The sequence below is a fragment of the Hemitrygon akajei genome, chromosome 32 (assembly GCF_048418815.1).
Source record: "Hemitrygon akajei chromosome 32, sHemAka1.3, whole genome shotgun sequence".
NCBI classification, from domain to species: Eukaryota; Metazoa; Chordata; class Chondrichthyes; order Myliobatiformes; family Dasyatidae; genus Hemitrygon; species Hemitrygon akajei.
The window spans coordinates 34540639-34568148 of record NC_133155.1 but is presented as its reverse complement, the minus strand read 5'-3'; the positions used below and the strand labels follow the sequence as shown (position 1 = coordinate 34568148).

Genomic DNA, 27510 nt, shown 5'->3' with positions numbered 1-27510 from the left:
CGTGATTCTCCCTCCCACATCGTCCCTCTCCCTCCCATATCATCTCTCTCCCTCCCACATCGTGATTCTCCCTCCCACATCGTCTCTCTCCCTCCCATATCATCCCTCTCCCTCCCATATCGTGATTCTCCCTCCCACATCGTGCCTCTCCCTCCCACATCGTCCCTCTCCCTCCCACATCGTGCCTCTCCCTCCCACATCGTCCCTCTCCCTCCCACATCATGCCTCTCCCTCACACATCGTGCCTCTCCCTCCCACATCGTGCCTCCCCCTCCCACATCGTCCCTCTCCCTCCCATATCGTGCTTCTCTCTACCACGTGATTCTCCCTCCCACATCATCCCTCTCCCTCCCATATCATCTCTCTCCCTCCCACATCGTGATTCTCCCTCCCACATCGTCTCTCTCCCTCCCATATCATCCCTCTCCCTCCCACATCTTCCCTCTCTCTCCCACATCATGCCTCTCCCTCCCACATTGTGCTTCTCCCTCCCACATCGTGCCTCCCCCTCCCACATTGTGCTTCTCCCTCCCACATCGTGCTTCTCCCTCCCATATCGTCCCTCTCCCTCCCATATTGTGCTTCTCCCTCCCATATCGTCCCTCTCCCTCCCACATCATGCCTCTCCCTCACACATCGTGCCTCTCCCTCCCACATCGTGCCTCCCCCTCCTACATCGTCCCTCTCCCTCCCATATCGTGCCTCTCTCTACCACGTGATTCTCCCTCCCACATCGTCCCTCTCCCTCCCATATCATCTCTCTCCCTCCCACATCGTGATTCTCCCTCCCACATCGTCTCTCTCCCTCCCATATCATCCCTCTCCCTCCCATATCGTGATTCTCCCTCCCACATCGTGCCTCTCCCTCCCACATCGTCCCTCTCCCTCCCACATCGTGCCTCTCCCTCCCACATCGTCCCTCTCCCTCCCACATCATGCCTCTCCCTCACACATCGTGCCTCTCCCTCCCACATCGTGCCTCCCCCTCCCACATCGTCCCTCTCCCTCCCATATCGTGCCTCTCTCTACCACGTGATTCTCCCTCTCACATCGTCCCTCTCCCTCCCATATCATCTCTCTCCCTCCCACATCGTGATTCTCCCTCCCACATCGTCTCTCTCCCTCCCATATCGTGATTCTCCCTCCCACATCGTGCCTCTCCCTCCCACATCGTCCCTCTCCCTCCCACATTGTGCCTCTCCCTCCCATATCGTGCCTCTCCCTCCCATATCGTGCCTCTCCCTCCCATATCGTCCCTCTCCCTCCCACATCGTCCCTCTCCCTCCCACATCATCCCTCTCCCTTCCATATCGTCCCTCTCCCTCCCACATCGTGCCTCTCCCTCCCATATCAACCCTCTCCCTCCCACATCGTGATTCTCCCTCCCACATCGTCTCTCCCTCACACATCGTCCCTCTCCCTCCCACATCGTGATTCTACCTCCCACATCGTCTCTCCCTCCCACATCGTGATTCTCCCTCCCACATCATCCCTCTCCCTCCCATATCAGCCCTCTCCCTCCCATATCGTGCCTCTCCCTCCCATATCATCCTTCTCCCTCCCACATCGTCCCTCTCCCTCCCATATCGTCCCTCTCCCTCCCATATCGTGCCCCTCCCTCTCCCTCCCATATCATCCTTCTCCCTCACACATCGTGCCTCTCCCTCCCATATCGTTCCTCTCCCTCCCACATCGCGCCTCTCCCTCCCATATCGCCCCTCTCCCTCCCATATCGTGCCCCTCCCTCCCATATCGTCCCTCTCCCTCCCACATCTTCCCTCTCCCTCCCACATCGTCCCTCTCCCTCCCATATCGTGCCTCTCCCTCCCACATCGTGCCTCTCCCTCACACATCGTGCCTCTCCCTCCCACATCGTGCCTCTCCCTCCCACATCGTGCATCTCCCTCCCATATCGTGCCTCTCCCTCCCATATCGTCCCTCTCCCTCACACATAGTCCCTCTCCCTCACACATCGTGCCTCTCCCTCACATATCGTGCCTCTCCCTCCCACATCGTGCCTCTCCCTCCCACATCGTCCCTCTCCCTCCCACATCATACGTCTGTAACCTCCTGAGATCCACTGTTGCCCATCTCATCGTTTACCCATTATTCATGACAGCTGCAAAATATGGAATATTGTCCCGTACCCCAGTCACTGGGATTGACTCTCCTGTTAAGTGAGGGACTGCGGGGTTTCTAGACACGGTATCTGATATCCAGCAGAGACCCTCAGTGTACGGCTTGGTTTACAAAAGGAAAGGGAGATACCCTGGAGTAAATTTCAGGCCAGATCCAACCAAAGAGTTCATTGACTGATGATTAGAAATCTATGAGGCAGTTAGAAACTGTAATTAAGGCATCTGCACTGGATAATGAACACCCGGGAATGATTTAGCAGCTGGAGCCTAGTCAAGGAGTTTGGTTGGGTTACACACAGACAGATGTCCCCAGGAGAGGGCTGAAAGCTGGAATCCAGCCAAGGAGTATAGGAGTTAATCGGACAGCTCATCCTGAACATAGGCCCCTGCCCCGACTCCCATCCACCATCCTGCTCTCCTGCTCTTCCTTGATCCAGATTCGAGTGGCTCTCCGACAGGTGTGAGGCGAGGTGGACGGGGCTCTGGGTGTGAATGGGGCCCCAGCAACACGCGCTGAAGCCCTGCTGGCCTCCCCAGCTGTCAAAGGGGCTTTTAAAAAAAACATTTCTGAACAAATATTTAAAAATATATATTTTTTAAAAGAAGCAGAATTAATTAAACAATTTAATTAAAAAAAAAACAAACTCTGAAGTATTTGGAGACAGGGAGACTCCAGATGCCGGAATCTAGAGGAGCAAACTGTTGAAGGAGCTCAGCAGCGTCTCTCAGCAGAAAAGAAAGTGTTGTTCTGGGTCAAATGCTTAGCTTTTACAGACACTTTCCTTTTCAGTCAGCCCTCAAGTGGCCAGCGATGGAGGAACAGTCCAGTTTCCACACCTCCATCTCCACCCCACTCTGCCTAGACAGCTGAGATGTGCTGAGGTATGATGGGCAGAGGGCTGGGGGCTCTCTCCATGTACCCAGGGGCAAGGAAAACCACAGGGTCCCCCATGGTCTAGGGGCTTGGGTAGTTTGTTTGCAGAGTAACACGGTCATCCGAAATAAGAATTCAACAACACAAACCTAACGATGTTGGAAATCGGAAATTAAAATGGAAAATACTAGAAGTAGTCAGCAGGTCAGGAAGCATCAGTGGAAAGCGAATAGGCCAACAGAACGCAGTATACAGTAGCAACAGTTACACTGTCAAAGGCATATAACTGTCCATGCCATTTTATATCAAATAGACTTTAATAATAATAAAATATTAAAAATATTTACAAGAATAAACCACGCAATGTCTTTTCATTCTTACATTCACAATCAATGCCTTATGTACAGTCCTATTACGTTCACTAAAACCAACAAGACTGTAACCCTCCTGGGATGGCACACAACTATAGTAATTGAGGGGCTTCCTCTTCAGAAGAACCCTCTACTGTGGTCCTTCCCCAGCAAGTCCTTGCGGAGCATGTTTCAGGATGTACTTGTGCAACCTGGAATGGGCCAGTTGGCAGTGTACCTCTGTGGACATCTCAATGTAACAATCCACATAATGGTTACACCATTACTCACATTCACCTTGCTACACCAAATCACCTTGCTCACCTTCTCTGCCACTTAAACTAACCACTTCTCAATTGGGACAAGCCCCCATACCTAAAACCGTGAAAGCGTCCCTTTCCGCAGATGCTGCCTGACCCACAGAGTTTTACCAACATATTCTGTTTTTAGCAGCATAACCGCCTGAAATGGCTTACAGACTAATGGAGGGGAGAGCAGTTTGTAAATTCATGAATAAATAGCAATCTTAGCATGGAATTCAGTGTGATCTAGGTGAAGTTTGATATTCACTCCAGAATAGTCAGGGTAAGATGGGAGGAAACTCCAACCACGTATTGGAGAGGTTCATATTTGGACAGACACCAAACTAAGAGGATGTCAAAAGTTGGGAAAGGCACAGAAAAGATTCACAAGGGTACTACCAGGACTTGAGTTATAAAGATATTCTGGAGAGAATTGTGCTTTTTTAAGGAGTGTAGGAGGCTGAGGAGAGACCTTATCGAGGTTAGGAAGAGTTTGCAGGAAAGACTCGATGGGCCAAATGGCCTAATTCTGTAAACTATATCTGATGGTTTAATAATATCATGAGAGGCGCTGATAAAATGGATTGTCAGAGTCTTTTTCCCAGGGTAGGGGAGTCTAAAACTAGGTGGCACTGGTGAGAGGGGGAAGATTCAAAAGGGAACTGAGGGGAAACTTTTCTGCCAAGGGTGGTAGATATGTGGAACAAACTGCCCGAAGAAGTGGCAGAGGTGGGTACAATTAGGACTTTTGAAAATACGTACATTTGGACTGGTACATGGGGAGGAAACATCTCGGGGATATGGGCCAAAAACAGCATACCAAGTGTTTAAAACAGATACAAAATTTGCACAGCCAACTTGCTGCACGGAGAGGAATAATATGTGATTTTGGATTCTGAACGGGGGGGGGGGGGAGAAGGATGAATATAAAAACATGGATTGGAATGATTTATTGGGTAATGTTACAGCTATACAAGACCTTGGTTAGACCCCACTTGGAGTACTGTGTTCGGTTCTGGTCACCTCACTACAGGAAGGGTATGGATACTATAGAGAGTGTGCAGAGATTTACAAGGATGTTGCCTGGAGTGGGGGAGCATGCCTTATGAGAACAGGTTGAGTGAACTTGGCCTTTTCTCCTTGGAGTGACGGAGGATGAGAGGTGTATAAGATGATGAGAGGCATATCGTGTGGATAGCTAGAGGCTTTTTCCCAGGGCTGAAATGGCTAACACTAAGGGACATAGTTTTAATGAGCTTGGAAAGGGGTACGGGGGTTGGGGAGATGTCAGGGAGGAAGTTTTTCACACAAGAATGAGGGTGCGTTGAATGCACTGGCGGCGGCGGTGGTGGAAGCGGGTATTGTAGGGTCTTTTACAGCTTCGTACATAGGCACACGGAGCTTAGAAAAAATAGAGGGCTATGCGTAAGGGAAATTCTAGGCAGCTTCTAGAGTAGGTTACATGGTCAGCACAACATTGTGGGCCGAAGGGCCTGTAATGTGCTGTCAATTTCTATGTTCTAAACGGGACGAGCACGGAAAGACATTTAGGCTAGCGGACGAGTTGCTGTGCTGTGTAACTCCATGGTTATGGAGGACAACAGATACGGACTGGGATTGAAACCGCACCAAATCCCTTTGGGGTATGTGGGACGGTGACGAAGCTGCAGCTGCCGTGTGCAGGAGACTGCAGACCCAGCCAGATATTCACCTGGTACAGGTCCGAGCCGCGGGAAGGGGGGGTGGGGCGGGGGGATCAGGGAACGCTGGCCTCGCCGCTGCTGCCTACATCTACCCTCCCACTCCCCCGGAAAAATAACAAATTACCCTCAAACACCCAGGCAACACCCGCGGGTTTGTTCATTGATATGGAGGGTTGGTGTTCAGGATGTGCTGGTGCACGGAGATGGCCGTATCCAGTCGCTGGGAGTTCTGGCTGTAAACTTTAGTGTTACTTGTGCGATCGGAATTGACCGATCCCGGGACCTGCCCAACCTTCACCGACCTGGCACCCACCTCCGCCGGCCCAGGACCCTCCTCCGCCGGACGACACCCTCCTCCATCGACCCGAAGCCGTCCTTCCCATCGCGGGACCCTCCTCCACCGACTCGAGACCCTCCTCCTCAGACCCAGGACACTCCTCTCCATCGCGGGACCCTCCTCTCGCGGTCCGGACTGCGCCAGCTGTGGAGCTGGTCACATCTGTGCGCTGGGTGGCGAGGGGGGCGTTCCGGGGGCGGGTCGCTGCCGAGCCGGAGCTGGTAGGCGGCCGCGCGTCGGAAGGGAGGCGGGGGTGTCCGACGCCTGCCACCTGAACCCGAGGACAGCACACACTGCCGCACACTCTCAAATTCCCATTCCACCGGGCAGGATGTCCTGTTAAACTCTCCCGGCCGCGATCTTCCACGCTCTGCAAGCAACCCCCCGCGATTCGTGAGCGGCGCCCGTCCCGCAAGAATCTACCGCCCCCAGCCCACGGCCGGGAGATATGCCCCGGAACCACGCGGATAACGGCAACATGCCGGACGAGAAACGGGTGGAGTTCGTGGGATTGACGGCGGTGGAGAGTGGGCTCCCCGGCCCGGACGGGTCGGCGGGCAGTCCCGGAGACCGGCACCACAGCAGCCGGCTCAGGCTAGCGGGGGTGCCTGGAGAAGGAGAGAGACTGGGACTTGCGGCAGCGCCCGGGGACGGCGCGCAGAGTGCTCGCGTTGGGCTGCTGGGCAGACCGCTGCCCCTGAAGCATGGAAACAAGCGGAACGCTCGCTACAGAAAACTGCAGAACTACTTGTACAACGTGCTGGAGAGACCTCGCGGGTGGGCTTTCATTTACCATGCCTTCATGTGAGTACCGAACACGCTCTGTCTGTCCCGTAGCATTCAAATAACGACGCGAGTTGTGTGCGTTACATGGTCCAAATGCTTGTAGTCTTGCTTACACGTTTCAGGAATTGTGTTTTTATTATATGCAAGTTGCAAACTGTGCTGGCGTTTTCAAAGTGTAAAGGTGTAAAGTTTATATACTGTGTTGGAGACTTTATTTGAAGCGTTTACAGCTATTGTTATAATAGTTTGATTCATTTCCATAGCTGTTTACAAACTGTGTTGGAGTGTATATTCACTGAAATTGTTTATGTCTTGTTGCTATTTCACCAAACGCATCTAAATGACCACAAACATGTGACTGTACTTCAAAACACTGGTGTAACTGATGACAGAGACATGGTAAATCCGGCTGAAGGTCGGTGTTGGAGCCTTCCGGGAGTATCGGGGCACATTATTATCTTGCCTACACTCGCAGGCAACGAAGGGGCTTCAATCGGGGCGCGTCACTGGCTTAAGCCTTCCGTGCCACTGTAATTCCGAACACCAGAGTTAAGTTAATGAGCAACTTCAGCGACCAGCGACCCGCGACCCGCCTGTGCTTTAAAGAAATACCAGTAAACATCGGAGACGCCTGTAGAAGTGCGTTTCAAGTGCGGCATTTCAGATCCCGGAGTTCTCTCTTTGTACGCGTGCTCGAGATGAACCGAGTGTCTTGCTGTTTTCTTTAAGGCTGCTTAATTTATGTCCTCTTTGCGTTCATGTGTCGGAAATAACGCGGTGTACAGGCTGCGGAGCGCTGTAATGTACCAGAGCATTTCCCCCACACGTGTAATGTCAACACAGTGTGCTGGGTCCCGATGCTCGGTTATGGTACCACGGAAACGTTAAGCACGGAGGGAGAGAGAGTTTTGTCTCTGCCTTCCCCCATTGACTCTGCAGACTGAGAGTTGTTATTAATATTGCCCCAAATCTGTGTAGAGTTGGGGCAAAGTTTTATTACCCTGCTACCTGCCCACACGGGCTCATTGTCGGGCGATGCCGGGTCGGGGCTTCACACCCCGGGCACACTGAGCAAAACAAACAAGCTGAGTTTCGGGTCCAGATCCTTAATCGGGACTGATCCAGGGTCCCCGGGCGAAAGGTCGAAAATTCCTTCGCCTCCACGGAAGCTGCCTGACCGGCTGAGTACCGGGTTCCTGTAGTTTGTAGGTTTCCTGTAGTCTGGTGTGTTTCACAGCCCGTGCCGTTTTGAAGTCAGATGAGATTTGGGATTTAGTGGTCTAGGGCCTGGGGTTACAAGAGGCTCTCTGGGAGCTGTTTACCTGGCGCGGGCCTGGGTGTCTCAGCACGGAGCGGCGTGGCGGGGGAGAGGAAAGAAAACTATACGGGGTTCGGCTTTATGGGATTTGGAGATTGAGGTGGGCGAGAGCGGGGTGTGGGGTGGAGTTCTTTCACATTTCACGTAACTTCTGAAGCTGGTCTCGCTATCTCAGCCCCTCACCTTTGTGGTACGGGTGGGATTTTCGTCCCGCCGCCGGTGGTGCTCGTTCCCAGAGCGCATCTCTGGGTCCTCATCGGTGGCTGTGCGGGACCGGTTCACTGACAGTTACCATCTCGTCAAGCTCGAACCCCAGCAGAGTTGTGAATCCGTGACTCGGCTGAGGGCGGGATGCGCTCGGGTGCGGGGAATTTCAGTTGTGGGGAGTCGGGGTAGGGGGGCGTTAATGGGACGGGTAAGGTAAGGTGTGATGTGTCCATGGACAGGCGTGGGGGTCAGCAGCGGTCAGTAGCGGAGCCCCAGAGGTGAAACGAGTCTGGTGGCGAATATGGGAGGAAGCCTGGGTACGTGCGAGTGTTAATCACTTGTCGAAGATGACTGACGGTGTCAGCGGATTGGAAAGAAAGACGCTGGGGAGCGGGACAATGGAGGTATTTCATTACCGGGGTGGGGGTGGAGGGAATCTCCTCGGGAAATCACATTGTAACGGGCCGAATGAAACAGTAACCTCTTCTTTCCACGGATGCGGCCTCCCTTGCTCAGATCCGGATTATTAAAAAAAAATTACAGAGCGGGAAATGTCTTGACCCTCTGCTGAGAGAATTAGACCCTTCCTGTTTAGAATCAGTTCCTATTTCGGCCATTCGCCCCGTCTGGACTATGGCCGTCATAATTTTATGATAAAAACACAAAATGCTGGCAGAACTCAGCAGGCCAGACAGCATCTACGGGAGAAGGTAGTGACGACGTTTCGCGCCGAAAACCTTCATCGGGAGTAATTTTCTGATGATTAGTCCCTAACCGGTGGGAAGTTTCTCCTCCGACAGATGCTGCCTGACCCGGGTATTTTCAGTAGATTGTAGTTTATTTCAGATTTCCAGCGGCTTTTACCCCTACACACTTCAGTTAACTCTCCCCCCCAGCCTCCTCTGTTCCAAAGTAAACGTCCCAATCTTTCCACGGAGTCAAGTGCTCCAAATTGGAAGAGAACAGTATTACACTGACTGGCCATTCAGCCCGCTGAGTGCTGCTGACGCTAAATGCCACTCTCCCGAATTTCATCCATATTCCTCCGTCCCCTTTATATTCACGCCATCAAATTGCCCGCTTCACTTCTATCCCCGGCAGCCCTTCCAGGCACCTACCGCTCTCTGCAATAAACAAAACTTAGCCCTCCAAAGCACGCCCTCTGTACCCTGGGGAAGGATTCTGTCCACCCTGTCTATGCCTCTGATAACTTTAGAAATCTCTATCAGGGCTCTAACGCTCCAAGGAGAACAACCGAATTTTGTCCAACTTTTCCCGGGGACAAAGTCTCTCGATATTTCTCTCGAAACTTCCAATGAATCAGCATTGTTCCTGTGACCACAATCTGCACCTCCCACCTGCTCTCCTCCCCGACCCATGCCGGAGGTATAAGTGGTCTTTGACCTGTAATGTTCACTCTCCTGTCTCATTCCACAGCTGACCAGCTGTGTTGCGCCGGGGAAAAGATGCTGTCCACCCTTTGGAAACTGACGCGGGATTTGTTAGTTCACAGCAGGTGAGCGGGTGTTTCAAGTCCGATTGCAGTGCTGTGTGCTTACATCCCCGGAGTTAGAACTGGCTGCCCACGAGTCTAGGTTGCGGAGGGGTTGTGTCACTGAGCAGCGATGATTTTACCATCCACGGACTGAATCCGTATGAGCAAGCCGGGACAGGGAGCGGTTCGTCTGTACTCCAGGCCTTCTAGTTGTGGTTCTGAAGACTGGTATATTGCTCCCCTCAGGCTCTCTGCTCTAGAGAAAACAATACATGTGTATTCATCCTCTCTTTATAGCTAGTACTCCCTAAATCGGGGGAACCTTTCCAAAGCCTCTCCGTCTTTCCTATAATTTCCTATAACCTTTCCAGGCGCTGACTGACGAGATTTGTATAAAGTTGCAGGATAATTTACCGACTCTTGAACTGCACACAGTAAGGCAAGTACAGCCGAATAAAAGTTTTATAACTCTGCAACATGACTTCCCGACTTTTGTATTCAGTGAAGGTACATGAGACCTCTGCCTCTGTAACAACCTTACCTCCTTGTGTTGCTTCTTTCAGGGATTTATGAGCATCCCGAGATCCCTCTGTACATCGTTGCCTTAAGACGGTCCTGTCATTTGTGGTGTTCTCACCTCCCAGACTTCACAATTGTCAAGATTAAAGTCCGTCTGCCTTATTTCTATCTGATCTATATCCCGCTGAATCCTTTAACAACCTTGCTCACCATCTACCACCACCTTGTTTCTTCAGGATACTGGAAACCATGAGCTTCCGTGTGTTAATCTGTACCATTACACCATAATCAATAATCTGTTCCATTACACCATAGTCCATAATCTGTTTCATTACACCAAAATCAATAATCTGCTCCATTACACCATAATCAATAATCTGTTCCATTACACCATAGTCCATAATCTGTTTCATTACACCAAAATCAATAATCTGTTCCATTACACCAAAATCAATAATCTGCTCCATTACACCATAATCAATAATCTGTTCCATTACACCATAGTCCATAATCTGTTCCATTACACCAAAATCAATAATCTGCTCCATTACACCATAATCAATAATCTGCTCCATTACACCATAGTCCATAATCTGTTCCATTACACCAAAATCAATAATCTGTTCCATTACACCAAAATCAATAATCTGTTCCATTACACCATAGTCCATAATCTGTTCCATTACACCGTAATTCATAATCTGTTCCATTACCCCATAGTCCATTCCATTACACCATAATCAATAATCTGTTCCACTACACCATAATCCATTAATCTGTTCCATTACACTGTAATCCATAATCTGTTCCATTACACTGTAATCCATAATCTGTTCCATTACACCACCGCTCTGTTCCGGAAACCCAGGTCACAAGTGAAGTGAATCAGGATTTGTCACGGAGCAGCAAGTGAATCATTCCATACATCACTTGCAGCCTATTCAGCCCCTCGTGTTAGGTAGGCTGCAGGCGATGAGTCCGACATGAGTGGCTGGTCAATTCCATGAGCAGGGTGGAGACTGGGATGTACAGGTACGACAATTTGGGAGTGTCCGTGGGTGACTTCCTAACTGAGACCAAGTCTCTGATGGGGAGGAGAGGCTGGGGACTCCGATCAATCTTTCTGGCTGTTTGGTGGCTGTGCTGGGGTTTGGGGTAGGGTTTGCAGGTCAATGATAGATAGATAGATAGATAGATAGATAGATAGATAGATACTTTATTCATCCCCATGGGGAAATTCAACATTTTTTCCAATGTCCCATACACTTATTGCAGCAAAACTAATTACATACAATACTTAACTCAGTAAAAATATGATATGCATCTAAAATCACCCTCTCAAAAAGCATTAATAATAGCTTTTAAAAAGTTCTTAAGTAGTTTACTTAAATACATTGAGTCCTAACCCCGGCACTTTAACATATCTTACTCCTGGCGGTTGAATTGTAAAGCCGAATGGCATTGGGGAGTATTGACCTCTTCATCCTGTCTGAGGAGCATTGCATCGATAGCAACCTGTCGCTGAAACTGCTTCTCTGTCTCTGGATGGTGCTATGTAGAGGATGTTCAGGGTTTTCCATAATTGACCGTAGCCTACTCAGCGCCCCCCGTGCTGGCGGAATCATTGAGATGAGGAGGCGGGGGCAGGTATCTGTGAAAGATGGCAGCTTATCCAGAGGCAACCTAACAAGTTACTGCGATGTCCGTATCCAGTCGCCCACCAACTCAAATGCCTTCCTCCTCCAACCGTTCTGCATCAGAGAGTCGCGGTGTTCAATGAGAAAATGGCCGCCAATCCCCCCTTTCAACGATTGCTCTGCTCCCACTTTGCAGGGGAATCCCGAGAGAGGGAGAATCATACAACCGCGCACTTTCCTCTGGCTGTAGTCATGTTTGGTTGAATGATGACAATTCAACTTCAACTCAAACCTGATTTGCGCAGAGGTCGGTCACGTGGTGTCTGGCGGCACGGTCAGCGCTGACGGAAGAGGTCATCCCGAATGACCTCTGAAGTTTTGACCGAAGAGTACGTTGGAAAGAGCATGTGGTGCCCAGGAGTAAATAGTCACTGGGCTACCGGGTGTATGAGGATTGTGCGGGTTCACATCAGCGTGTCCACCCCTCGGTGGTGTGGGGGATGAAGCCGTTTTCCCCGAGGTTCCCTGTCTCGGACCCGGTGCTGAGCATGTGGGTTCGCTCTCCGGAACTCGGGGGCTGGTCCCCTCACCCCAGGTCCCTGTCCTCCTATCCCATCTGTGTAAGGCAATCATAGTTTCACTGTTAGAAAATAACTGTGTACCCGGGGAGGGTCGAGCGCGTCGGACCACATAGCCTCTTAATCCGTGTCGGTCAAACATTATCTTCCCCGTTGTTAACACCGGGATGGGACGGACCCCAGCCCAAGATGCATGGGATTCCGAGTGGCTTCGTATGGGGACCAGCCCATGAGATCCCCTCCTGAGGGAGAGGAGGTGAAAGCGGTGAGCTGGAGATTCAGACCCCATTCTTCACCCAGTGTCTGGGCAGCGCACAGACCGAGCCTCCTCACTGCAAAGAGGGGATGTGTAAGCGGAAGGGGCGACCTCAAACATGTACACGTCTCGGGAGGGGGTGGGGTTCTCTCTCTGTCTTTATCTACCTGTCACAACTAGCGTTGTAGATTCCAACATCCACAGACTCTTTCGTGTATGTCTCTCCCCCTCTCTCCCCACTCTCTTCCCCACTCACCATCTCCCTCCCCCTCTCCATCTCTCTCCCCGCTCACCATCTTCCTCCCCCTCTCTCCCCACTCTCTATCTCCCTCCCCTCACCATCTCCCTCCCCTCTCCATCTCCCTCCCCCTCTTCCCCGCTCTCCCCACTCACCATCTCCCTCCCGCTCTCCCTCCCCCTCTCCATCTCTCCCCACTCACCATCTCCCTCCCGCTCTCCCTCCCCCTCTCCATCTCTCCCCACTCACCATCCCCCTCCCCCTCTCCATCTCTCCCCGCTCACCATCTCCCTCCCCCTCTCCATCTCTCCCCACTCACCATCTCCCTCCCCCTCTCCATCTCTCCCCACTCACCATCTCCTTCCCCCTCTTCCCCGCTCTCCCCACTCACCATCTCCCTCCCCCTCTTCCCCGCTCTCTCCCCACTCACCATCTCCCTCCCCCTCTCCATCTCTCCCCACTCACCATCTCCCTCCCCCTCTCCATCTCTCCCCACTCACCATCTCCCTCCCGCTCTCTCCCCGCTCTCCCCACTCTCTCCCCGCTCTCTCCCCACTCACCATCTCCCTCCCGCTCTCTCCCCCTCCCCATGGTTCGTCATCAGTTTCTTACGTTCTCCTTGTTTTCACCCAGCCCTCTCCTCCTACCTCTCCCCGATCTTCTCCTACTCTTTCTTCACTCGCGCCTCTCTCCCCCGCCCCTTTCTCTTTAACTGAAACTTTCACTTTCCTCGTGTGTTAGCTCTTTACTTCCAATTTGGGCTGTTCAGTAGGGAAGGCTGGCAAGCTTCCCTTGCAGACACACGGGTGCGAACCCGTTCTCTCCTTGCAGCCGGCTCCCAGGGGCAGCCCGGTGCCGATCCCGCGCCGCCCTCTTTCCGGGGCTGAGCTCTGCATTAATTTCACCCCGCCCCTAACTTTATTTGGTGCGGATGCTTGCAGAGTCTCAGGAAATCTCCTCACTGGAGGTCTGAGCGAGAAAGTCTCGCCGGAGGGTGAGCGGGGAGATCCCGGGCTGCCAATCACTGCCTGAAATCCCCGTCCCATACTCCCGGTTATGGCCGGCGTGTTTGCCGAGCTCACTGTCCACCGGCGGGGTAATATCCGCCATTCTCTCACTAGCACAGCTTAGTCATCGACCAGCTATGAAGGACACCACAGCAGAGTCATAAACATTATATTAAAGTTATAATTGAGGTCGAACTGCTGATCGTAATTGGAACTCCCACATTGTAAAAGGACACTGTGATGTTCCCAGTTTGTACGTGAGCAGAAGCTCCTGTTCAAGAAAATATCCTGAGCCAATATATAGAGGTCCAAACTAGAGAGACAGCAATATTGAATCTCCTGCTAGGTAACAAGACGGGGCAGGTGTGTAGGGGAGCACTTTGGATCTCCACTAGTTTCAATGTAATTACGGAGAAGCATGGGCCCGGTCCTCAGGCTGAGATTCTAAACTGGAGGATGGGCAATTTTAATGGCACTGGGAAGGATCCCACCAGTGTGGATTGGGCCAAGTTGTTTTCTGGCAAAGGCTTGTTTGGTAAGTGGGAGGCTTTGAGAAGGGTAGCATTGAGAGTCCAGAGTTTGTATGTCACTGTTAGAATGAAAGGCAAGGCCAACAGGTTTAGAGAACCTGCATTTTCGAGAGATACTGAGGCCTAAAGGAGGTGCATCGTCAGCAAGGAACGAATGAGGTGCTTGTGGAATGCAAGAGAACCGTGAAGAAGACAGTCGGGATGGTTACAAGAAGATGTGCAGTTGCTCTGGCAGACAAAGTGAAGGAGAATCTCAAGGACTTTTACAGATATTTAAGAGGAACAGGATAGGAATTTTGTTCCTCTTGAAGATCAGCATGGTCATTCATACATTAAGGAGATGGGCACAATCTCAAGTGGATTTTTTTGCAACTGTATGTAGTTGGGGAATGGACACAGATTCTATAGAACTGAAGGAAAGCAGTAGTAAGGTCATAGACCATATCCCAGATAAGTGTGAAGTGGTTCATTTTGGTAGGTCAAATATGATGGCAGAATATAGTATTAATGGTAAGACTCTTGGCAGTGTGGAGGATCAGAGGAATCTTGGGGTCTGAGTCCATCGGACGCTCAAAGCAGCTGCACAGGTTGACTCTGTGGTTAAGAAGGTGTATGGTGTATTGGCCTTCATCAATCGTGGAATTGAATTTAGGATCTGAGAGGTAATGTTGCAGCTATATAGGACCCTGGTCAGACCCCACTTGGAGTACTGTGCTCAGTTCTGGTTGCCTCACTACAGGAAGGATGTGGAAGCAAGGGTGCAGGTACATGGAGCTTAGTGAAATAGAGAGCTGTAGGTAAGCCTAGTAATTTCTGAGGTAGGGACATGTTTGGCACAACTTTGTGGGCCGAAGGGCCTGTATTGTACTGTAGGTTTTCTATGTTTCTATCCCACCTACAGAAGGCGAGGTGCTCGCTATCTTGAGACAAATTGGGGTGGGTAAGTCCACAGGACCTGAAAAGGTATGCCCTTGGACGTTGTGGCAGGCTACTGTAGAAATTGGGGCCCAACAGAGGTATTTAAAACATCTTTTACCATGCATGAAGTGCTGGAGGATTGGAGGATAGCTAATATTGTTGTGTTGTTGAGGAAAACCGCTGAGAATAAACCAGAAAATTATAGGTCGGTGAGCCTGACATCAGCAGTGTGTAAGTTATTGGAAGGTATTCTAAGGGACTGGATATTTTAATAATTGGATAGACAGGGTCTGATTAGGGATACTCATCTTAGTTTTGTGCCGGGTTAAGCTAGTGCGGGGTCTGTAGCATATGTTATAAAGGGGCCCTAAATTTAAAAAATGCCCATAAGTATTAAACCATTAATTATTTACTTGCATAGTAAAGTGATTCCATTTTTTCATTTGCTGTACAGCCAGATAATGCGACAAATGTCTGACACTTCAGTTATAGTATTACTTACATGTAGCTATCAATTTCAAATGTCAAAAGTAACAAAACTACAATTTAAAAGTTACATTTTCTAGATTTAGCATGAGCAAATTTGTTGTTGATACTGGAAATGTCTAGTTCACACAGAAGTTCATGTTCAGTGCTCATTAGAGTGAGATAGTTCAATCTGTTTTGACCCACCGTGCTCCTTAGGTCATTCTTAAAATATTCTGACAACTTACGTGTTTTTGATATCACAAGTTGGTCTCTTCTTTCTTTTTCTTCCTTCACTTTACGTTTTGCACTTCCAGAAGCATAGTGACATGCAATGGAAAAAAATTAATGAAATATGCATTTAAAAACAAATAGTTGATGTTTCAAAAGCTAAGTAGCGGTATCCACAAAGACTAGTGAACAATAACAAAATTATGTGACTGTTGTGACAATGAGCGTCTGTGGATCACGTGGACTCAACAACCAACTAGGAATAGTGTTCTGAAAATTATCAGTTTAGTTGCTTATTGAAACTCATTTCAATGGGTTGATAAGTGGCCAATTGAATTTAATGCAGGCAGGTGTCAAGTGTTGCACTTTGGGAGGACTTACACAGTGTATGGCAGAGTACTGAGGAGTGCAGTAGAAGAAAGTGATTTGAGAGTACGGATCCATTGTTCCTGGAAAGTAGCGTCACAGACAGAGAGAGTTTTTGTCCCATTGGCCTTCAGAAATCAACGTTCTGAGTACAGGAGTTGGGATGTAGAGCTGAAGCTGTGTAAGGCGCTGGTGAGACCACGTTTGGAGTATTCTGGGCAGTTTTACCTACAGGAAACTATCAATAAGTTTGACGGAGCATAGGGCATACCTCACTTATTTTAATATACAGTATTTCTGTTTCTGCACATTTAAAAAAAATCTATTCAATATGCGTAATTGATTTACTTGCTTATTTATTATGTTTTATTTTATTTATTATTATTTTCTTTCTCTCTCAGCTAGATTATGTATTGCATCGAACTGCTGCTGCTAAGTTAACAAATTTCACGTTGCATTCCGGAGATGATAAACCTGATTCTGATAAAAATTATTAGATGGTGCCAAGACTTGACAGCTTGAGTTATTGGGAAAGATTGAATAGGTATGGGCTTTGTTCCCTCGAGTTTAGGAGAAGGAGAGGAATGGAAGCAGGCTTTTACCACTGAGTTTGGGAGAAGCAAGAGCTGGAGGCCATGGGTAAAGGCCATGTGAAAAGTGAAATGTTTAAGGGGAACAGGAGGGGGAGCTTCTCCACTCAGAGGGGTGGTGAGAGTGTGGAATGAGCTCCCAGTGGACATAGTGAAAGTGTATTTGATTTCAACAGTTAAGAGAAGTTTGGGTAAGTACATGGATGGGAGGGGTCTGGAGAGCAATGGTCCAGGTGCAGGTTGATGGGACCAGGCAGAGTAACAGTTCTGTTTGAACTCTAAGTTCAGTTGTTTTGAGTTGTTTAAAATGGTCTTGTTCACAGGTGGTGGATAAGACCTTGTTCATAAAAATAATCATTTATTGTGATCTGAACCTTACTGGTAAATTGGTTTAATATTGTCATGTGTATCAAGGTACAGGGAAAAACTTTTCTTGCATACCGTTCAGACAGATCATTTCATAATAAACGACATTGAGGTAGTCTGAGGGAAACCAGTAACAGTTACAGAGAAAGTGCAGTGCAGGCAGGCAGAAAATAAGACGTGAGGTTATAATGAGGTAGATTGTGAAGTCAAGAGTCCCTTCCTGAAGTCAATGATCAACTCTTTTGACTGTTGGCATTGGGGAAAAGATTACTGTCAGGACACCATAATACTGAGCTCTGCAGCTCCATCCTCTCCTCCAACTCGCTGTCCTGCGCAGAGCGCTCCTGTGGTCTGATCCCGAGGCTCGGGTAGACCTACCTGCATTTCAACTCGGCCTCTTCACATGGTTCTGTCCTGAAGGTCTGACCAAGCTTCGGGCAATACTGAACATAGAACAGGGGAACAGGTCCTTCAGCCCACAACGTTTGTGCTAAACTCATTAAGCAAATGACACTTAACTAAACTAATCCCTACTGCCTGCACACGGCCAACACCCCTCCATTCTCGGTACATCCTAAGGGCTCCAGAGAAGCCTCTGTTGTATTTGCCCCTACCACCACCACCAGGGGAACATACTGCAGGCCCTCACCGAAGGCTGGCAGGGGTTGACCATGGATGTTGCGTTCCAGTTGTGCACATGATATGCAGGCCTAGGGGGTATGAAGTGGAGGGGAAGCCGTTGCCCATTAAGCAGGCTCCCCCTCTCCGCACAGTGGATGAATCGAACAGAATGGCTGTGACTGATGCAGTTCGGCACCAGTGCCATCACAGGAATGCCAGTCAGAGCTGAACTCAACGTAGGACCGTCTTAGGGACTCCGGCTTGAGATTTTCCTTGTGGTTCACTCCTGGAGCCTCCCTCAGGAGTGAGTATAGCCACAAGGCAGCAGAGGTTTGAGGTCAGTTTTCCTTCTCCTACATGAGCAGCCGACCACGGCTGACAAACCCCATCTGTTTGAAGCGACTGGTTTTAAGGTAGCAGTAACCCGACTTTACCCCTTCTCCTGTCAGTAGAAACAGTTCTGCTGGGCTTTGTAGCTAAGCCACATGTGAAGGCTTGGAGCTGGATCTGGTTGTGAGAAATGTATGCCACTGGGAGTATTTAATAGGTAATGGGAACTTATCCCCACTTCCACCCTAAGCTGTAACAACCTTAAGGTACCAGGCACCTACTTGTCAAACACCTGTCCATGCAGACAGCATCCACAGCTCTATCTTCATCACCTCCTCAAAAAAGTCTATCAAGCGGGTAAGATGTGAACTGCCCTGCACAAAGCACATCTCTGATCTGGTCATGCCTTTTCAAAAGGTGTGTAAATCCTATCCCCAAGAACCTTCATCAGCAGTTTTCCTACCACTGGGTCTACAATTTTCAGAATTATCTGTATTTCCCTTCTTGAGCAATCTATACTAATATCCTCTTGCCGTCTGCCCCGGCAGGTTGCTGGGAATGTTATTGCACGGAAGCTGCTGACTGGCCCAGTAGCACAGATGTCATCATGACGCTTTACAGTGCCTGTGACCTGTGTTCAATTTCCACTGCTGTCCGTAAGGAGTTTGTACGTTCTCCCCGTGACCGCCCAGCTTTCCTCCCACATTCCACAGACATACGGGTTAGTAGGTTATTCAGTCTCATGGCTGTTACTGGGTGGCATGGGCTCGTTGATCTAGAAGGGCCTTTTACCCTGCTGTATCTCTAAATAAAATTAAAAATTAAAATTAATTATCTGTACTGTAAGTCATTCTGAGGGTCACAACTTCAGCTGCTTCTAAAACAAACAGGGTTTCTACTTATAAATATACAACCAGGACCAACTCTTTTACCTTGAAGTATAAATAACGACCTTCAAAAATGTGCATCACACAGCTGACTTTATGTTTGTAATTTTGCAAGTAGAAAATTAATCCATAAATTTAAAAAGGAGAAAAGGTGAGAGGTACACAGCAGGTCAGGCCGTGGAGAGAAAAGCACGGTTTTCCATTGCAAGTTTAATCTGGTGTGAGGTCACTGACCCAAGATCTAAACCACTTTCCTCCTCCTGAGCTGACCTGCTGAGAATTTACAACATTTTCTGGTTCTACTACAATCTCTGCAATGTTTTGCTTTTGTGACCTGAACCATCTCCTCATTTTGGGAAGTATCTCCGGGACGCGTTCACTGACTGCAAGTCCCTTCCCCGAATACGTGGCCCTGCAATGTGCCCATTCCACCTGCCCACTGCAAAGTCTCTGAGTATGTGGTGACTGGAACACGGCTCCAAGCATAGCTGCCAAGTGTATTCTCACCCCTTGATAATGACCAATATATCTCTCCTTCTCCTGTGCACACTGACCACACAAGGCCCAGTGGTACAAGCAGAATAGTGGAGGGCAAAGTTGAGTTTAAACAGCATGGAAGCCAGCCAGTCAAAGTTCCCATCCAAGTTAGTCCCATTTCCCATGCTTGGCTTTCCCATCTTGGGAGAAACTCAAGGAGTATTGGACGGACTCAGGGTTTCTGAAGGATCTGAAGTGGAGGAGAATTTATGGCGACAAGATGGAATTTGGTTATTACATGGAACACTGAGATTTTTCAAAGTGGAGTTTATTGTCATATGCACAAGTACAGGTGCAATGAAAAACTTACTTGCAGCAGTATCACGGGTACACAGATCAGATAAGCAGCATTCACTAGAAAACATAAGTTAACATAAATTATATATTTTTATGAGAAAGAGCACACTTAGTGCAAAATAAAACAAAGTCCATTTTAGTGCAAAGTGGTGGTGTTGATAAAGTGTAAGGCATTGGATTAGGATTTTGCAGGGTGGTTCAAGAACTGAATGGTTGAAGGATCTATAAAACTCTGGTTAGGCCACACTTGGAGTACTGTGTCCAGTTCTGGTCGCCTCACTATAGGAAGGATGTGGAAGCATTGGAAAGGGTACAGAGGAGATTTACCAGGATGCTGCCTGGTTTAGAGAGTATGGATTATGATCAGAGATTAAGGGAGCTAGGGCATTACTCTCTGGAGAGAAGGAGGATGAGAGGAGACATGATAGAGGTATACAAGATATTAAGAGGAATAGATAGAGTGGACAGCCAGCGCCTCTTCCCCAGGGCACCACTGCTCAGTACAAGAGGACATGGCTTTAAGGTGAGGGGAGGGAAGTTCAAGGGGGATATTAGAGGAAGGTTTTTCACTCAGAGAGTGGTTGGTGCGTGGAATGCACTGCCTGAGTCTGTGGTGGAGGCAGATACACTAGTGAAGTTTAAGAGACTACTAGACAGGTATATGGAGGAATTTAAGGTGGGGGGGGGGTTATATGGGAGGCAGGGTTTGAGGGTGGGCACAACGATTCTATGTTCTATGGAAGTAGATGCTCCTGAATCTGCTGGCCTGAGACTTCATAAACACAAAAGAACTCGGCAGGACGGGCAGCATCTATGAGGAGGCTTCTCTCTTCACAGCCTAACCTGCTACGCTTTGGGCCAAGAGCTTGTATTAGGGGACTTAGGCTCGTGTACCTCTTGCCTGAAGATAACTGCAGGAAGATGGCATGGACCACGTGGTGGGGACTTTTTAATGAAGGATGTTCCACACCCATTATATTAATCTCTTGCCTCAGTGGCCTTATTTTATCCATGAGAACTATAAATAAGTGCTTTAGAAGATTCAAGTGCAGTGGACGATCTGAAGAAAAACAACAGAGGGACTGTGAACAAAAGAAGCAGCAGCAGGAAATGCTGGAAACATGCAGGCTGAGAAAATGATTCTGTGACAAGCTTACACTCACGATCCTAAGGGGCATCACCACACTGGGCTGTTAATCACCCTCTGACTATGTAGGGGCTTGTTGCTCTGAGCTGGAATTTTGTCTGATTGCCAATTATGGAGAAAGATTGTAAAATAAGGCTGTGAATCTGTGCTGTCATGTGATCTCAGATGACCATCTCTATATTAGTAATTTCACGGGCTCTATAATTTCCTTGTAATGAAGCTGATGGCTAATTATTATATGTTTCCTTAGTTAAATTCAGTAAAATGGTCTATGGTGTATGACGGTTACAAACTGCCAAGTACAATGTTTGGCAATCTCTCTCAGTGAACTCTTGGTACAACTAAGAAAGTATACAGTGCATTGGCCTTCATCAGTCGTGGGATTGAGTTTAGGAGCTGAGAGGGAATGTTACATCTATATCGGACCCTGATCAAGCCCCACTTGGAGTACTGTGCTCAGTTCTGGTTGCCTCACTGTAGGAAGGCTGTGGAAACCATAGAAAGGGTGCAGAGGAGGTTTACAAGGATGTTGTCTGGATTGGGGAGCATGTCTTTTGAGAACAGGTCGAGTGAACTCGGCCTTTTCTGCTGGGAGCGATGGAGGATGAGAGGTGACCTGATAGAGGTGTATAAGATGATGAGAGGCATTGATCGTGTGGATAGTCAGAGGCTTTTTCCCAGGGCTGAAATGGTTGCCACAAGAGGACACAGGTTTAAGGTGCTGGGGAGTAGGTACAGAGGAGATGTCAGGGGTAAGTTTTTTACGCAGAGAGTGGTGAGTGCGTGGAATGGGCTGCCGGCAATGGTGGTGGAGGTGGATACGATAGGGTCTTTTAAGAGACTGCTGGATAAGGTACATGGAGCTCAGAAAAATAGAGGGCTATGGGTAACCCGAGGTAATTTCTCAGTTAAGGACATGTTCGTATTGTGCTGTAGGTGTTCTATGTTTCTGTGTTTTAACCGGTACTCAGTAGAAGTAGTAACATGGAAGGATTCAGGTATTTTTCTGAATTTGGTTTAGCGTAGAGGATCTTTTACGTGAGTTGTGTCTATAAAGCATGGTTATCCATTCTGGGGACGTGTGATGGAACTGTATAATTAACAAACTAATTGGTAAACCTGAATTTAATAAAGGCTTGCCGATGATAGTCCTGCTCGAAAGAGCTGACCAGTGACAGGAGGCGGAGAGACTTGTGTCTTACTGTATAGGGTATCATATAACGGTGTGTAGAGTGCCGAGTTTGCAATAGCAAGCTTGCCTCTACTCCTTGCTACTTGGGTGACACCCCTTTTCATATTCTGGGCTTTGTTTGTCCTGTATTTGTATGCAAATAAAGCAGAGTATGGCAATGAATTAGCAGGGTAAGAGAGTGAGTATTGATCAGCAAGAGAACCAGGATTTTGGGTGTGAACTCAACTTTACCATGAATATAAACTGATCTTTACTGTGCCTACTCAATGATCTGGAAATCAAAGAAATATCTTGCACAGTACAGCTAGCAGAGTTGCTTCCTCGCTGTCCCAGTGATCCAGATCTCAAGTCCTGTCAGTGAGGAGTTTGCACACCTTTCATGGGAACAACTAGAAATTGTTAACTTGGATTTTCAGAAGCTTTGATACGGTGCTGCAAATGAGGCTGCTGAATAAGATAGGAGCCCATGGTATTATGGGACAGGTAACAGTGCGGAGAGAGGATTGGCTGCCTGGCAGGAGGCAAAGCGTGGGAATAAAGGGGTCAATTCTGGTTGGCTGTCGGTGAATAGTGTTGTGTGACGGGGGTCGGTGTTGGGGCGGCTTCTTTTCACGTTATATGTTAATGATGCGGATGAAGAAATTGATAGCTCTGTGGCCACGTTTGTGGACGATACTAAGATAGTTGGAAGGACATAGTGTTGAGGAAGCAGGGTGTCTGCAGAAGGACTTAGACTGATTGGGGGAATGGACGAAGAAGTGGAAATGGAATATCTTTTAGGGACATGTATGGTCATGCACGTTAGCAGAAGGAATAAAGGCGTGGAGTGTCTTGTAAATGAGGAAAACATTCAAAAATTAGAGATGCGAAGGGACTTGGGAATCCTCGTGCAGGATTCTCTAAAGCTAAGGAGAGTGGTGGTCATGTGGAACGAACTGCCAGTGAAGGTGGTAGAGGTGGATATATAGGGTCTTTTGAGAGACTCTTAGATAGGTATATGCAGCTTAGAAAAGTAGAGGGCTATGAGGTAGGGAAATTCGAGGCAGCTTCTAGAGTAGGTTACATGGTCGGCACAACATTGTGGGCCGAAGGGCCTGTAATGTGCTGTAGATTTCTATGTTCTATGTTTAAGTCAGTGATAAATCATTCCTGGGATGTCTGGACTGTCTTACGCAGAGAGGTTAGAGAGACTGGGCTTGTACACACTGGAATTAAGGAGATTGAGAGGGGATCTGATTGAAACATATAAGATTATTAAGGGATTGGACAAGATAGAGGCAGGAAATATGTTCCAGATGCTGGGAGAGTCCAGTACCAGAGGGCATGGTTTGAGAATAAGGGGTAGGTCATTTAGGACAGAGTTAAGGAAAAACTTCTTCTCCCAGAGAGTTGTGGGGGTCTGGAATGCACTGCCTCGGAAGGTAGTGGAGGCCAATTCTCTGGATGCTTTCAAGAAGGAGCTAGATAGGTATCTTATGGATAGGGGAATCAAGGGATATGGGGACAAGGCAGGAACCGGGTATTGATAGGAATTGATCAGACATGATCTCAAAATGGCGGTGCAGGCTCGAAGGGCTGAATGGTCTACTTCTGCACCTATTGTCTATTGATAAGGAAGGCGATGCATTGTTACCATTCACTTTGAGAGGACTGGAATACTAAAAGGGGATGTAATGCTGAGGCTTTATAAGGCATTGGTCAGACTGCACTTGGAGTATTGTGAGCAGTTTTGGGCCCTTTATGGAGGGAGTCCAGAGGAGATTCACAAGAATGAAAGGGTTAACAAATGAGGAACGTTTGATGGCTCTAGGTTTGTTTTGAAGAATGAAGGTGGTCTTACTGATATCTATTGTCTATTGAAAGGTCTGGATAGAGTGGAGGTGAGGAGGATGTTTCTTACAGTGTGGGATGTAGGTCAAGAAGGCACATCTTCAGAATAGAGGGACATCCATTTAGAACAAAGACGAGGAATTTCTTTAGCCATTGGGTAGTGAATCTGTGGAATTCTTTGCCATAGACAGCTGTGTAGGCCAAGCCATTGGGTATATTTAAGGTCGAGTTGACAGGTTCTTTATTAGTCAGGGCATCAAAGGTTACGGGGAGAAGGCAGGAGAATGAGGTTGAGATGGATAATGAATCAGCCATGACAGAATGGTGGAGCAGACTCAGTGGGCCCAAAACCATAATTCTGCTCTTGGGCCCTATAACAACTGGATTGGACAAGTCCATAATATCGTACTGGAGAGTCTATCTCACAGACTAGTGCTGAACCCCCCCCCCCAGACGACCCCACTCCCACAGTACTACACTGCAGATGTCCAGTTGTTGGAGTTGTCAATAACGTGGATGGTTGCCACGGGTTACAATGGGACATTGAGAAGATGCCGAGCCTGGGTGAGAAGTGGCAGAGGGAGATCAACCCAGGGAAGTGTGTACAGTCTCACTTTGGAAGCAGGGTTAGTGGCAGAAAGCTTAGCAATGAGAAGGAGCAGAGGGATCCTGGGGTTGATCCTGTTAGTGTGACCACCCAAGTGACTCACACACACACACACACACACACACACACTCACACACACACACACTCACACACACACACACACACACACACACACACACACACACACACACACACACACACACACACACACACACACACACACACACACACACACACACACACACACACACACACACACACCATTGTCCTCCAAAGGAAAACAGTAGCAGTGGCTTCCCACTCAGTTGTGAATCAGTCTCCCAGAGGTGGACAATAAAGTAAGCAGATCGATGGATTTATGGTATAAATAGGTGAGTTTCTGAATGAGCGGTAACAGGAATGAAGAAGACGGGTACATTTTATACAACACATTATAAGACAAAGGAGCAGGATTAGGCCAATAGGCCTATTGTGTCCACTCCACCATTCAATCATGGCTGACCCTCTTTCCCCCTCCTCAGCCCCACTCCCTGTAACCTTTGATACCATGTCCAGTCAAGAACCTATTAATCTCTGCCTTAAGTACACTCAACAACCTGGCCTCCACTGCTGCCTGTGTCAATAAATTCCACAAATTCACCACCCTCTGGCTAAAGAAATTTCTCTGCATTTCTTTTTTAAATGGACGTCGCTCTATCCTGAGGCTGTGCCTTCTTGTCCTAGGCTCCCTCACTCTGGGAAACATCCTTTCCTCATCCACTCTGTCTAGCCTTTCAACATTCAAAAGGTTTCAATGAAATCCTCATCCTTCTAAATTCCAGCGAGTACAGACCCAGAGCCATCACATTCCTCACTGATAACATCTTAATACCTAGAATCATCCTTGTTAACCTCCTCTGAACTCTCTCCAATGTCAGCACATCTTTTCTTAGATGAGGAGCCCAAAACTGTTCCCAATACTCAAGTTGAGGCCTCACCAGTGCTTTATAAAGCCTCAGCATCACATCCCAGCTCTTGTATTCTAGAACTCTTGAAGTGAATGCTGACATTGCATTTGCCTCCTCACCACTGACTCAACCTGCAAGTTAACCTTCAGGGTGTTCTGCACAAGGAGTCCTAAGTCCCTCTGCATCTCAGATTCCTGGATTTTCTCCATGTTTAGAAAATAGACTGTACATTGATTTCTACTACCGAAGTGCATAACTATGCATTTTTCAACATAGTATTTCATTTGGCACTTTCTTGCCCATTCTCCTCATCTGTCTAAGTCCTTCTGCATCCTACCTGTTTCCTCTACCCCTCCACCGATCTTCATATCATCTGCAAACCTGGCAATAAAGATATGGATCAGAATCATTAATATGCAGTATAAAAAGAAGCGGTCCCAACACCAGCCCCTGCAGAACACTACAGGTCACTGGCAGCCAACCAGAAAATGATCCTTTTATTCCCACTCGCTGCCTCCTACCAATCAGCCAATGCTTTAACCATGTTAGTAACTTTCCTGTAATACCATGGGCTCTTAAATTGTTAAGCAGCCTCATGTGTGGCACTTGTCAAAGTCCAAATAAACAACATCCACACATCCCCTTTATCTATCCTACTTGTAATCTCCTCAAAGAATTCCAACAGGTTCGTCAGGCAGGATTTTCCCTGAAGGAAACCATGCTGACTTTGTCCTATCTTGTCCTGTATCACCAAGTACTCCATCACCTCATCCTTAACAATTGACTCTAACATCTTCCCAACCATTGAGTCAGGCTGGCTGGTCTATAATTTCCTTTCTGCTACCTTCCTCCTTTCTGAGAGAGTGTAGTGACAGTTTTTATCTTCTGGTCCTCTGGCACCATGCCAGAGTTCAGTGATTTCTAAAGCCACCACAATCTCCAACACTACTTCTTTCAGAACCCAAAGGTGCAGTTCCTCTAGCCCAAGTGACTTATGTACCTTTAGGTCTTTCAGCTTTTTGAACACCTTTTCTCTTGTAATAGTAACTGCACCCACTCCTCTTCCCCCACACACGACAACATCAGGCACACTGCTAGTGTCTTCCACAGTGAAGACTGATGCAAAATACTCATTTAGTTCATCTGTCATCTCCTTGCTCCTCCATTATTATTTCTCCAGCCTCATTTTTGTTATAATCTAGATTGCGAGTGCTCAGATGAGACGATGGAAAGTTGCCTAAAATTTCCTCTGGGGCATTGGGATCTTGATTTTTCATCTTCCCCTAGGCTCCAGCAAATGTAACGTTGCCAACTTAGCTTCCAATGTTCCTACCCTGGAGTGGATTCCAATCCCACTGTCTGCCGACCCAAAAAGGAAAGCAAATGGCTTGTGCTCACTTAGCAGTCTGAATGACCTCGGGGACACTCGGCGACAAAAGAAGAACTTTCTGAAGGATTTTCAGTGTTGTGACGCAGGAAACACTTCGGTCGGTTTGCATTCAATAAACCCCTATCACTGCATATAATAATGATCAGATACCCATTCTTGTGATGCCCCTTGAAGTCGGAGAACTCCTAACCCTAGCCAGTTAAAGCTTGACGAGAATGCCTGAGAAAGCTGGGAGGTGGTGCTTAATTTTGTTCCTTGTTACTGAAGACTTGACATGCTCCTAAGGTAATAAGTTACTTTCCAGAGCTTGTGAAGAGGGCACAGTACCTGCCAATCAGGTCAATTCAGTTCCACCCATGTCTTGCAGACATGCGCAAGTGAGGTTAAAGGTTTCCACTTTATCTCCGGAAGTCCTGAAGAAGGATCTCGGCCCAAAACGTCGACTGTTTACTCTTTTCCATGGATGCTGCCTGGCCTGCTGAGTTCCTCCAGCATTTTGTGTGCGTTGCTTATC

The 27510-nt window shown here is 48.2% G+C and overlaps 1 protein-coding gene across 2 annotated transcripts in view; it reads left to right on the top strand.

Moving 5' to 3' along the window:
- Positions 1-5618: 5618 nt before the first annotated feature.
- LOC140719557 (potassium voltage-gated channel subfamily KQT member 4-like) overlaps positions 5619-27510 on the top strand; it is a 129296-nt gene continuing 107404 nt past the window's right edge. For both annotated transcript variants that reach the window (XM_073034258.1, XM_073034257.1), the window contains exon 1: positions 5619-6508. In XM_073034258.1, coding sequence (XP_072890359.1) covers positions 6153-6508 — 356 coding nt within the window. In that variant the 5' untranslated portion in view covers positions 5619-6152. The remainder of the gene's footprint in view (positions 6509-27510) is intronic.